The sequence below is a fragment of the Populus euphratica genome, unplaced genomic scaffold, assembly GCF_000495115.2.
Source record: "Populus euphratica unplaced genomic scaffold, PopEup_1.0 scaffold106.1, whole genome shotgun sequence".
NCBI classification, from domain to species: Eukaryota; Viridiplantae; Streptophyta; class Magnoliopsida; order Malpighiales; family Salicaceae; genus Populus; species Populus euphratica.
The window spans coordinates 588380-600756 of NW_011499991.1; the positions used below are offsets into that span (position 1 = coordinate 588380).

The 12377-nt window shown below is 34.8% G+C and overlaps 1 protein-coding gene across 1 annotated transcript; it reads right to left on the reverse strand.

Moving 5' to 3' along the window:
• Positions 1-4247: 4247 nt before the first annotated feature.
• On the reverse strand, positions 4248-11025 carry LOC105140407 (uncharacterized). The gene is made up of 9 exons (XM_011047218.1): positions 10353-11025; positions 9694-10247; positions 9558-9611; positions 8832-8912; positions 8216-8424; positions 7720-8136; positions 6351-6442; positions 5733-6016; positions 4248-4829 (listed from the first exon to the last, which is right to left on the reverse strand). Exons 1-9 carry the CDS (start codon positions 10996-10998, stop codon positions 4248-4250), a joined length of 2919 nt encoding a protein of 972 aa, XP_011045520.1. The 5' UTR covers positions 10999-11025.
• Positions 11026-12377: the final 1352 nt, after the last annotated feature.

Consider the following 12377-nt stretch of genomic DNA (forward strand, 5'->3'; position numbering starts at 1 on the left):
CCGACCACTATTCCAGTGGCTGAAATTTAAAAATAAAAGATATTACATTGTCATCTTATTTTTACAAAAAAAGATTCCGTCCATTTTTTGTTTAACAAAAAAGAGAAAAGCATGCTAACCTGGTTTTGTAAATCTAAGTGAGTGGGTTTTTTTTTAATTAAAAAATATGTTAATCATGGTGGGACAGTGATAAAACAAAAGAATTTGTCGAGAGCCTTACATAGTAACTATTTACACTAGAAAACTGGGAGTAATACACACTTTATTCACTGATGCTTATAGCTGTTAAATAGCCTTACAATAACAAAAGATAACAACCCATAATTGTAGGATCTAGGATGGTGGTACATGACTAAATCAAGAAATAACAGAAAAAGGCTCTTCTCCCTCAAATATTGGAGAATTATTTGCAACACTGAATAATAATTGTCAACTACCAAAAAATACTAACTTTATCATCCTCCCTTGAATTGCATGTTCTTAACATTCAGTCTATTCAGAATATTCACAAACACCCATTAATTCTTGTATTTTTAAAAAAACTTCAATCTTTAATGGTTTGGTCATAATATTAGCAACTTGTTTATGAGTAGTACATTGAGTTAGCTCTATTACTTTATCTTTGACTAGATCATGAAAAAAATGAAAGCGAATATCTATATGCTTGCTACGACCATACATTACTGGATTTTTTGAGAGTTTGATGATTGATATATTATCACAATACACCACCGTAGGTCTGGACAACACATGAGTTAGACTTTTCAAAATTCTTTTTAACCAAGCAACTTGACAAGCACTTGATATTGCAACAATAAACTCAATTTCAGTGGTAAAGAGAGTAACTACTGGTTTTTTTGAAGACCAAGATATTACACTTGATTTCATCATAAAAACATAACTTGAAGTACTCTTTCTATCATCTTGATTACCTATATAATCACTATCTGTATAACTACAGAACTTTGCATCTCCTCCCTTCCTATAAGACATCTCGAAACTAATTGTCCCCTTTATATATCTTAGAATCTTTTTTGCTGCCAACAAGTGAGATTTAGTGGGATGTTTCATGTATCTACTAATTAGACTTACTATAAACATTAAATCAGGACGCGTAATAGTTAGATACATGAGACTTCCCACCATTTGCTTATAAAATGTACTATCAAAGTGTACTCTTCCTTCATCTGTTGTTAGTTTAAATCCAAGAACAATTGGATTAACCCATGTGGAATCTTTCTACAATCTCGTGAGCATATTTTTAGTGGCTAATAAAAATGTCATCTTCCTTTTGCAATACTTCAATGCCTAAAAAGTATCTCATTTTCCCAAGGTCAATCATATTAAATTCATTCATGATTGTCTTCTTAAATTAATTGAACATAACTTCATCATTTCCAGTAAAAATAAGATTATTAACATAAAGATAAATGATTAATATTTTACTTCTAACTACTGTTTTTATGAACAAAGTATGTTTATAAGGATATTTGAGGAAGCTTTCTTTGGAGAAATAGGACTCTATGTGATTGTAGCAAGCTTGAAGAGCTTATTTGAGTCAATACAATGCTTTCTTAAGTCGTAGACTTTTGTTTCTTCCCCTTCCCCCTTCTGCTCATAACCTGGAGGTTGATCGACGAACACCTCTTTATTAATTTCACCATGCAGGAAGGCTGATTTTACATAAAGTTGATAAATCAACCAGCTTTGTTGTGTTGCAAAAGAGAGCACCATACGAATTGTGTCTATCCGAGCCACTGGTGCAAATATTTCTGCATAATCCACCCAATATTGTTGGTTGTAGCACCTGACAACTAAACGAGCTTTATACTTATCAACTTCTCCATGAGTTTGGTTTTAAAAATTCACTCCACTCTAACTGTTTTTCCTCCTACCGGCAGATTTCTTAATTCCCATGTCTCATTCTTCTCAATTGCTGCAATTTCCTGATTCATGGCATGCCTCGAGTTTTCACTTTTTACAATCTCTTCAAAGGTTGTTGGATCACTGTTGGTGAACAAAGCTAGATGAGCTATATTTACATCTGTTACAGTGAAGAAACTGTGATCAATTTCATAATCTGTTAGCCATGCAGGATGTCGGCGTGTTCTACTTTCTGCAATTGTGGTTTTTGCACTGGGTGAGTTAGCTAATTTGTTTACTTCAACACTAGCATGTTTGGTGTCATTTTCATTCAGTATTGCTACAGTTGCATGTGAAGGTTCTTCTTGAAAAATACTCTGTGCAGACCCATTCTCCATTGGTTCTTCAACTGTATGAGACTCATCCTTATTTTCAGTGACTTCCTATGCTAACTCAGCTGCTGTAATTGGCTTGTGAATATCACCTCAATTCCACTGTTGGTATTCTTAAAAAACCACGTCCCTGCGAATAATTATCTTCTATGAAATAGGATCAAAAAGCCTGTATGCTTTAGAGTTCTCACTTACCCTTAGAAAGACACATTTCAGACTTTCAGCATCTAGCTTTACCCTTCTGTGATCAGGAATATGGACATGGGATATACAACTAAAAAATCTGAAATGTGCCACTAAAGGTTTGATGCCATTCTAAGCTTCTACAGGTGTCTTGTTTTTCACGGCAAGAGTAGGACTTCTATTAAGGACATGCATCGCCTAATTCATTGTTTCTGGCCAAAAGGATTTTGGAATTTGTTTCTCCAACAACATACTGTGCACCATATTCATAATGGTTTGATTTTTCCTTTGCGCAACACCGTTTTGTTGAGGACTATATGGTGCTGTCAACTGTTTGGATATTCTATTCTCATTGCAGAAACTGTTGAATGGTGATGAAGTATGTAAGGATTAACGGACATCAACTATCTCTACATTGGTATGATATTATCCACTTTGGGCCTAAGCCCTTATGGATTTGCTCTTGGATTATACCCAAAAGGCCTCAAACCAATGGAGATATTTGTCCATCCTTATATTCCCTTAATCCTCCCCATTTCTAACCAATGTGGGACTTTGGTTGCATACCCAACAATCTTTCCCTCGAACAAAGGACCACCGAGCCTCTCCTCAAACGATTATTTATCCATCCACTCTCTGCCAACCAGGATTTTTCATCCTCTACTTCTCTCTACTTCATCGTGTTGGGGTCAGGACACGTCCATGAAGCATCCGGAGAGCACTACCTGACTTGAGAGTTTTTGCTCTTTCTAGGTCAACTCCTCTTCACCGTGTTGAGATCAGGACACGTCCATAAAGCATTTGGAGCACACCGCCTATCCATGGATCACATCGTGATTTTTTTTTTAATTAGGGCCCACACCTTTTGTTCGGCATTCCGAGGATTCATCCATCATGGCTAACTCTGGGGCATGGCTCTGATACCACTTATAAGGATTAACGGACATCAACTATCTCCACATTGGTATGATATTGTCCACTTTGGGCCTAAACCCTCATGGATTTGCTCTTGGATTATACCCAAAAGACCTCAAACCAATGGAGATATTTGTCCATCCTATCTATTCTCACACTTTGAATGAATGTGCTGGTTTCTTTCTCAACCTTAACCATATAGATTTTGAATGTAGCAAAGGCTTCTGACTTGTATGTCAAGAAATAAACCTAGAGTTTTCTACTGAAATAGTCAATAAAAGTAATGATATACCTTTTGCTGCTGTTGGAAACTGGAGTTATTGGACCACATATATCCACATGTATCAATTGAAGAATTTTTTATGCCCTCCATATGCTACCTTTTAGAAAAGAATCACGATGTTGTCTTCCTGCTAGACGTCCTTCACACACCTGCTGAATAGCTTTGAAATGAGGTAACCCATCCACCATCTTCTTTTGCCACAGTATATTGATGCCATTCCAGCTGAGATGTCCATAGCGATAATGCCAAAGAGTATATTAATCAATGATTACAGAGGAAAGACATTTTTGATCTTTTGATCGTGAGCAATCTGCTAACATAACAAACATTCAATTATGAGTCATTTCAGTCTCAATAATCAAACCTTTCTCAGGATGAAAGATTTTACAGTTCCCTTGTTGAATAAGCACAGCAAGTTCTTTTTCTTGTAGTTGGCCGATGCTGAGCAGATTGTTCTTCAGTTCTAGTACAAAATATACATTTGTGATCACATGAATAATGTCATTCACCTCCATTCGAACCCTGCCTTTTCCTTGGACAATAAGACTTGAGTTATTTTCCATCTTTACTGATTCTCTGAAATTGCTATCAAAATGATAAAATATGTCCCTCTATCCACACATATAGTTGCTGCATCTAGAATCAAGAAACCATATATGTTTTGTTTCAGCTTGCTGCAAATTAACATAAGCCATCAACAACATCTCTTCTCTCGTCTCTGCATAGTTTACCTTTTGATCCCATGCTTTCCTTGGACATTCCCACTGAAAATGTCCTCGGTCACCATAGTTATAACATTCTATGGTTGTTTTATCAAAACCAAATTTGCCTCTTCCTCGTCCACGATAGTTATTTCTACCACCATCTCTTCCTCCTTGTTGTGCCCCGTAAGTCGTTTGCAATGCTCTTTCTTCGATGACAACATGACGGCTAATTCTCTGTTCATGAACCAACAAGCTACTCTGTAGCTCGTCAATGGATAAAATATCCAAATCATTGGATTCTTTTATAGAACAAACAACATAGTCATATTTCGGAGTCATAGACCGTAATATCTTCTCAATAATCACCACGTCCTTCATGCATTCTCCATGAATTCTCATTTTATTAGCAATAATGAGAGTTCTTCCAAAATAGTCGTTGACTGATTCTGCAGCCTTCATAAGCAGTGTTCCAAACTCTTTGCGAAGAGCCTATAATTGAGCACGTTTTACACGTGCAGTTCCTTGATATTTCTGTTTTAAGGAATCCCATATATCTTTAGCTGTGTCCTTTTTCAATATTGTTTCTAATATTGATCGATTAAGAGCTTGAAACAGATAATTTTTGCACTTCAGGTCTTTTAACTTTTGCTCATCAATATGTTTCTGTTGTGCTTTGCTGGGATCAACTCCTTCTGCTGCTGCAATGATCCCTATTTCCAGCAGGTGCCAATACTCTTTGGAACGTAGAAAATTTTCCATCAGCATACTCCAGTGATCATGGTGTCCATCAAACCGTGGGATTGCAGGTTGTACAAAACTGCTTTTAGATGCCATTGTTTCTTCACATTGGTAACTGTGTTAAGAACTCAATAAATGTTGATTGCCCTGATCTGTGTCTTCTCGTCTGTGAAGTATGATATGAAGAAGGTTGTGATACAAGTTTTGTGGAGTTTTTGTGGAGAGGCTCTAATACCAAATGATAAAACAAAAGAATTTGCCAAAAGTCTTATACAGTAACTGTTTACACTAGAAAGCTAAGAGTAATGCACCCTTTATTCAATGATGCTTATGGCTGTTAAATAGCCTTACAATAACATAAGATAACAACCCACAATTGCAGGACCTAGGATCGTGGTACATGACTAAATCAAGAAATAACAGAAAAAGACTCTTCTCCCTCAAGTAACGGAGAATTATTTGCAACACTGAATAATAATTGTCAACTAACAAATAATACTAACTATATCACCTAGTTCCCTTTTACTTTAATTTCTATTTTTTAATTTGATTTTAATTTAATTTAATTAAAGTAGATAAATTAAAGATAGGTGTGGGATGTCCGATTCGGCGGCTATTCATTTTGAATTACAATAATTTAAGTATATGCTTCACCGCTTTTTCTTGTCCATTTACGGCAACGACATGAAGAATGTTCTGCCTTTTGTGCTTGACAAATTCCATTGGATCAGACCACTGCTTAAGCAACTCCTCTACTACTTTAACATGGCCCTTTATGCATGCAACAAGGATGGGTAAGTTGCCTTCTTCATTGCTTTCAGATGCACTAAGTTCCTTTGACGGGAACCGAACTTCTTCAGCATTACCTTGTGATGGTGCAAAATGAAGTGCATTTCCTATCTCCTTGTCACGAAAATAGAGTAACTCTGGCTTCTTTTCTGCGATGTTTTCTCAGTACATCTGAAATTCAGAAAGAAAATTGAAACAAATATGTCATACTGTTAATTAGCTATAATCTATATATATGATTTGACTATAAAATATTGTTATCACCGTTATTAATTTTTTTTTTTGGCTGGACAGCAGCGTGCATGTGCCGGGGACGTCATTCCATCAAGCTTGCACAGTGAATCAGTATCTTCGGCTATGCAGTCCAAGAGAAGGTCAAGTATTCTCTCCTCTTGGTTATTCTCGAATTCTTGAGCGAGGGAGATTTGTCTGCCTTCTTCTTGCAGCCAATATTTCCGACTGCAAGGCACAAGGGAGATTTGCCTGCCTTATTCTTGAAATAGGCAAGTTCATTTACAGCCGAAACAAGGAACTCGGCCACGGCACAGTGACTTCGAATCATTGACTTCGAATCACTGCATTATGCAAAGGAGTATTTCCTTCTCTATTCTTCATCTGTAGCAAGTTTGAATCAATGTGGATGAGAGTTTCCGTGGTGTTCAACATTCCAGCTCTCAGATGGGACCAGAATTCCGTAATAGAAAAATACCCAGGTGTTTGATTAGATTCTATATATAAATAAACGATAACATAATTAAAAATTAAAAATTTCACGCCATCAATGTCATAGTCTATTTTTAACATTAATTTTTTCTATAAATTATTTTTTATCAAGAAACCAGAATAGAAACCCAAAATTAAAAAAATTTATTATTTTATAAATCTCCTCATTTTTCAAAATTTTGACCTGTTTGGGATATTTTGTTGATTTTTTAATATTCTTAGCCTTGAGCGGGAGAGAAGAATGTAAAAAATTGAACAAAAAAAGAAGAGAAAAGGAGAAAATGACCCTTGTAAAAAAAATGAAATCAAAAGAAAGTGAGAGTAAAAATTAAGAAAGCAGAAAAAATAATAAATCTTAAGATTTTTTGATAATATTAAATTGTTGTATAATAAAAAATCTTAGATAGTTTATTTATTTTTTATTGTAACATATCAGTTTTTTTTTCTAAGTCTTTTTTTTTATTATATCTCTGTATTTTGCTTTGACTATTAGTTTTATGGTCTTTTCAATATACTCTTGATTATTATCTAAAATTAAAACAGAGAAAAAATAAAAATATTTGAGTGAGGATTGAATATTTTTATCCACATTATTTTTTAGTCAAATTAACCAATTTTTAATATCTAAATCCTTCCCTAAAATTCTAGAATCCAATCAAAGTATATTAAGATAAGTCTACTTAAATAACCAAAAAGTATGTGTGTGCGTATATGATTTCATAGCTTTCACAATTGACGTGATATTATCATATCTCATGTGGAAGATTTTTTGTCAAAACAAATATTTCAGCATAACATTTCTTGTAAAGTGTTGTGGTTTTACTATTATTTCCATATAAGTTCGTCCTTTCTTTCTTTTTTCAATAAAAATACGTGCTATAAAGCCTATATGTAGTAATGTATTTTTAATATTCTTCCAACAAAAGGAGTCTAATAAATGCATGCTTCAAAAAAAAAAAATAGAAATGCCCATACATTCAATTGGAAACTCAAAAGTTATTTCAAATTCAAATAATTATTACAATCGACAGAAAAGAGATCCAAGGTTTTATTGATCCCAAAACCTTTTAAAGGTGGGAAATCCCACAAATCCTGACCTCTGTCGGTGAAGATCATCCTGGATAGTTACCTGTGCTTTCTGATGTCAATTTTATAAGGCAGCCACTCGTAAGTGTAGAAAAGAAACCAAAAATATTTGTAGTAGAGATAATGCGAGAGCTCTGGGATGCCCCCTGACGGAAGAATCCAAGGAATAACAATGAAAACCAGAGTACACAAACCCATAAAGACCTCCAGTGTAATGATGATTTTTGACCACGCATCATCGGATCCTAGTAATGCTATAGTCACAGCATAAATGAATGCCTGGAACATCTTGAGAATAGCCAAACTAACGATGACGACTGAAAATCCAACCGCAAAGATTCCAAATTTGGCATCAGTAAAGTTTGCCCTAAGAAGGATTAGAGCTGCCACCAGAGAGAGACATAAAGCCCAAACATCGCAAGATAAATAAGCATACAGAAGCCTCTCATAACCAGCAGGACTGTAAAGGTCAGGGATGTTATAGGAAGCAGTAATACTGCTGTGAAATTCATGATGATGTTTACTTGAGATAATATTACCCCTTAATTGTGGCAATTGAATGGCTCCCCCAAAGGTCACACCAGTAACAAGCACTGCTACCAGTAACAAGCACTGCTACCACAAGAAGATTCCCTATCCTTGTTTTTGTTTGCTTTTTCCTTGGTTGCATGGGTCGAGTACCAGTGAAATGGTCACGTAATGATTCCCTAGGACAAGCATAGGAGTATAGGATCGATAATGTCATCATCTGCACATCAAGGGAAAAGAACTCGATGGTTTTAATGTGTTTTTGGCACTTCTATTATTGGCATTTTCCCTGTTGCCTTTGAAGATCATTAAAAAGCGTTGGCATCCCTAGAAATTCCTTTTTGGTAACAAGATAGCAAAATTCTGGAATGGTTTCGGAATTTTGAATATTATAATATAGAAGTTAAACTAATCGGCGCAGAACTAGTTGTTCAAAAACTTGCATCTAGTTGATCAACACCGCTTTTAGCAAAGGTAGTGTCTTTGCATTCTAAACCAAGACCCTCAAGAAGCCATCCCCTTTCTTAAATTCTATCTTGTCTTAAGCTCTTCTGGAAACCAAAAGACCACAACTAAAATGATAAAGGATAAAAAGAACGAAAGAAGAATGAAGAAAAGAAGTAATACCGCTCCATAAATATCTCGCCGTTCGTAATCTTTTAGTGATGCCTTTTTCGTGTCTTGCTTGTTTTGATCAGCTGGTTTGTCCTGTCTCAAGAAAAACGTTAACATGTGTTATTTTTTTTATTTATATATTATGGCTAGACAATAATGTAAGCCACTCAAACTTTTGAACAGCTAAAATATCCTTAGAGCTACATTAAAAATAATAAAGCTGACGAACTTTTTTAGGTTCGCCAGTACTTTTCTTATGTCAAACCTGTAGGCTTTCCTACAGTAGAACATTTTAATACGATAATCTTGCTTATCCGGTTGACCCACCTCTCAACACCTTGCTTGTGTTGTAGTATTTGACTTATATTGAGAGAAGCATGCAGATTTTAGAGTGGAGCGGAGGGAAGCCTACTGCCTGCCGATTGGATAGTGAAATATAACTCTTGTATGGCACAACATGGGTTTACTATAAATACATGTTATATAATACTAATTTAATAAATAATGAAATATAATTCCTCGTTTTTGTTAATGCAGACAAATCACCGAAGCACGTTAAATCTGTGTGTTTTTCTTGTTTTTTCTTTTTTGCAATATTCATATATTTTGATTCCCATAACATCATAACATATTCCATAATTTTCAAATCTTTTCATATCGTTTCTGTATATGGAATGTATATCTTTAATCAAAATATTTAAAATGCAAGCAGAGCAAGTATCAACATATCTCTTTTACCTCGGTCCCTTCCACCCTGTTATTTGAATCAAAGTGCTGTCGCTCCTCAGCAAACTGGAAACAAAGAGGAAGCATAGGTACCACATTATTAACGCAATTATAATACTAAAAACTATACTCTTGTAGCTCTTCATACCGTTCCATCTGTTCCTTCATATCGCTGTACCGCTATTGTGGATTGTTTTCTACCAAGTTCATATGGTGTCAAACCGTCATCGTTAACAATACGAGGATAAACGCGGCTGTCACGCACAATAAGAAATACAGATGTGGGCTGGCCGTGCTGTGTTGCCAAATGCAAAGGTGTATTTCCATCCTCATCCATCGCATTGAGCAGTGCTTTTACGATCTTCTGATCCTGTTCGAGTATGTACATAATCAAAAAGCCATGTCCATTTTGGGCCGCTACATGAAGAATGTTCTGCTTTTTTTTATTTATGAATTCGTTTGCATAGGGGATAACTTTCAGGAATTCCTTTAACAAAGCAACCGAGCCTTCCTTGCATGCAAGATGAATAGGATAGTTGCCCTCTTGGTCAGTTTCATCGGCACCGGCACGATACTTTTCTAATAGGAATCGAACTCCTTGCACATAGCCTGTAGATGATGCATAATGGAGTGGATTTCCAAACTCTTTGTCATGGAGACGTAATAACTCTGGCTTTGCTTCTTCGATTTTCTGCAATATACCTGAAAATAAGAATAAATTGTTTCGAATGAATATAAAGATGAGAGGTTTGCAAGATTGGTTTGTATGTATATCATTTTTCTGATGAGTTGAGACATTTTGATCACCTAACATACGGTTCTTGACGACAGCATGAACAATTGACTTTCCTTGTGGTAGCATGCCAAGTGAATCTCCATCTTCTCTTTCTGTAGGGATCGGAGCTTCCGTATTCAAGAGATCATCAAGAATCCCGCTTCTGTCGCGATTCTCAACAGCCAGATATAAAGGAGACCTGCCAGTCTTGTTGCTGTCATAGGCCACTTCTGGATCTCTGGAAATGAGGAATTTGGCAACTTCTTTGTTACCATGGATCACTGCAATATGCAAAGGAGTGTTTCCTTTTCTATTTTTCATCCTCAGCAAGAAAGCATTCGATTTGACAAGGTCTCGAATTGTATGACTAACACTTCCCTCTCTGGCAGCAACATGAAGGATTGTGTCTTGCTGGTCGTTTGAGCTGGTGATTAGAGAAGGGATCTCTTTAGTCAGATAAGCAGTTATATTGTCACTTTTATGCCTTATGGCTACATGAAGTAATGAATTCCCACAGGGAGTCACAAGCTTCTCCCCTAAATCTAGCCCGAAATGGCTTTTAAATTCCTCAATATTGTCCTGCTTAACATACTCATATAACTTACTATCTATCGTTGTATTTGCCATGTGATCTCTCGGAATCGAGTTTTCAACTATGTTTATTGCTACGCTAGACATGGCTAAAGAAAATATTATTTTACCTTAACCAGCTATACCTATCAGACAGCAGGACATCTAATTTAAATATGCCAGACTGCATGTCAATGGAATCTGAAGTAATGTGAGTCTTACTTCTGTTTTATTTGCAAGGATACTTGGATTCCTCAAATACTACACATATTTGTTCTGGAATCCAGGACATAGCAAGAGAGAGAGAGCAGTCTTGGCAATGGTTAAGCAGCATCTTGAAAAGGAAAAGGGGAAAATAGGTCCCCAAACTCAAAAAAGATGATTGTCCTTAGGGAAATTCTTAGCTTAAATTTATAGCTCAAAAAGATGATTGTTGTTAGGAAAATTCTTAACTTGAATATATAATTCGAAGGACTTGAATATATAACTCATATATATTTATATTATGCAATGTTAAAAAACTACTTAAATTCAATAATTTAAATTTAAAAATATAATTTATATTATTTTTTAATATAATCTTCAAGTAAAAATTCTTTAGATTTAAAATTTATATAAATCCATATTATCTTATACTTGATTTTTATCAAATAAATAGAGATAATAAAATAATTATTTGGTTATTAAAACACTAATATCATATAAAAATTTAATTTAATCTACTACCATAATAATACATAGTTTAATCAACAGGATGCACAATGGCATGAGATTCTACATCATATACCTTCCGGTGATTTAACCAATTAATTCAAAAGTTTCAAACTCTTATGTTAAAATCCGAGAATACAGTATTTTAATAATTTTTATTATTTTTTTGGGAGATCTCGTGCGCGTTGGACTGCATTATATATGAATATATAATCGAATTTTCAACTATTGATTTGGAGTGTCAATTTAAAATTTAAAGTATTGTAATAGCTTAAGATGTTTATTGAATAAAATGAATCCAAGTCTTGGCTTTACCCAGCATGAACATTTTCTTTTAGTTACATACCTAATATGAATTTAATTTTGTAGTAAAAGTATGGAATTATGGTAAAAAAATAAAATAATAAAACATATTATTTTTCTTAAAAAAAACCTGTGGAATGTTCTAGGCCTTGCCCAGTCAACCTTGCTGGTCGCCCATTGGACAGCAAGACCGATTGGTTGCCCATCTTGCCTAGCAGCTAACCAACTTTTATCTCTCTCATTTTTTCTTTTTTATTTTTTTTCAATAAATAAAACTACATGACAACAATCTATATATTTTTCTATAAATAAATTATTGTCTCATAATTTTACTTCTAGAACATACTTTTTCTATCAATGCATTTGTTTCTATCTATGCACACATGTACAAGTTCATTGCAGGACAAGCGTTGTATTTTGTTATTTTTATCAGCACTAGAAGGTCGATCAAAATAATAATAAAATTTTTATAG

What these genes read in the sequence shown, in the direction of transcription:
- LOC105140407 (XM_011047218.1), bottom strand. Translation starts at nt 10,998, where the DNA reads ATGTCTAGCGTAGCAATAAACATAGTTGAAAACTCGATTCCGAGAGAT. An exon ending in CTATTTCAAGAATAAGGCAG is followed by an intron (nt 6,017 to 6,350) that starts GCAAATCTCCCT and finishes AAAACATCGCAG; the next exon opens with AAAAGAAGCCAGAGTTACTC. An exon ending in TAAATGGACAAGAAAAAGCG is followed by an intron (nt 4,830 to 5,732) that starts GTGAAGCATATA and finishes GCTCAATTATAG; the next exon opens with GCTCTTCGCAAAGAGTTTGG.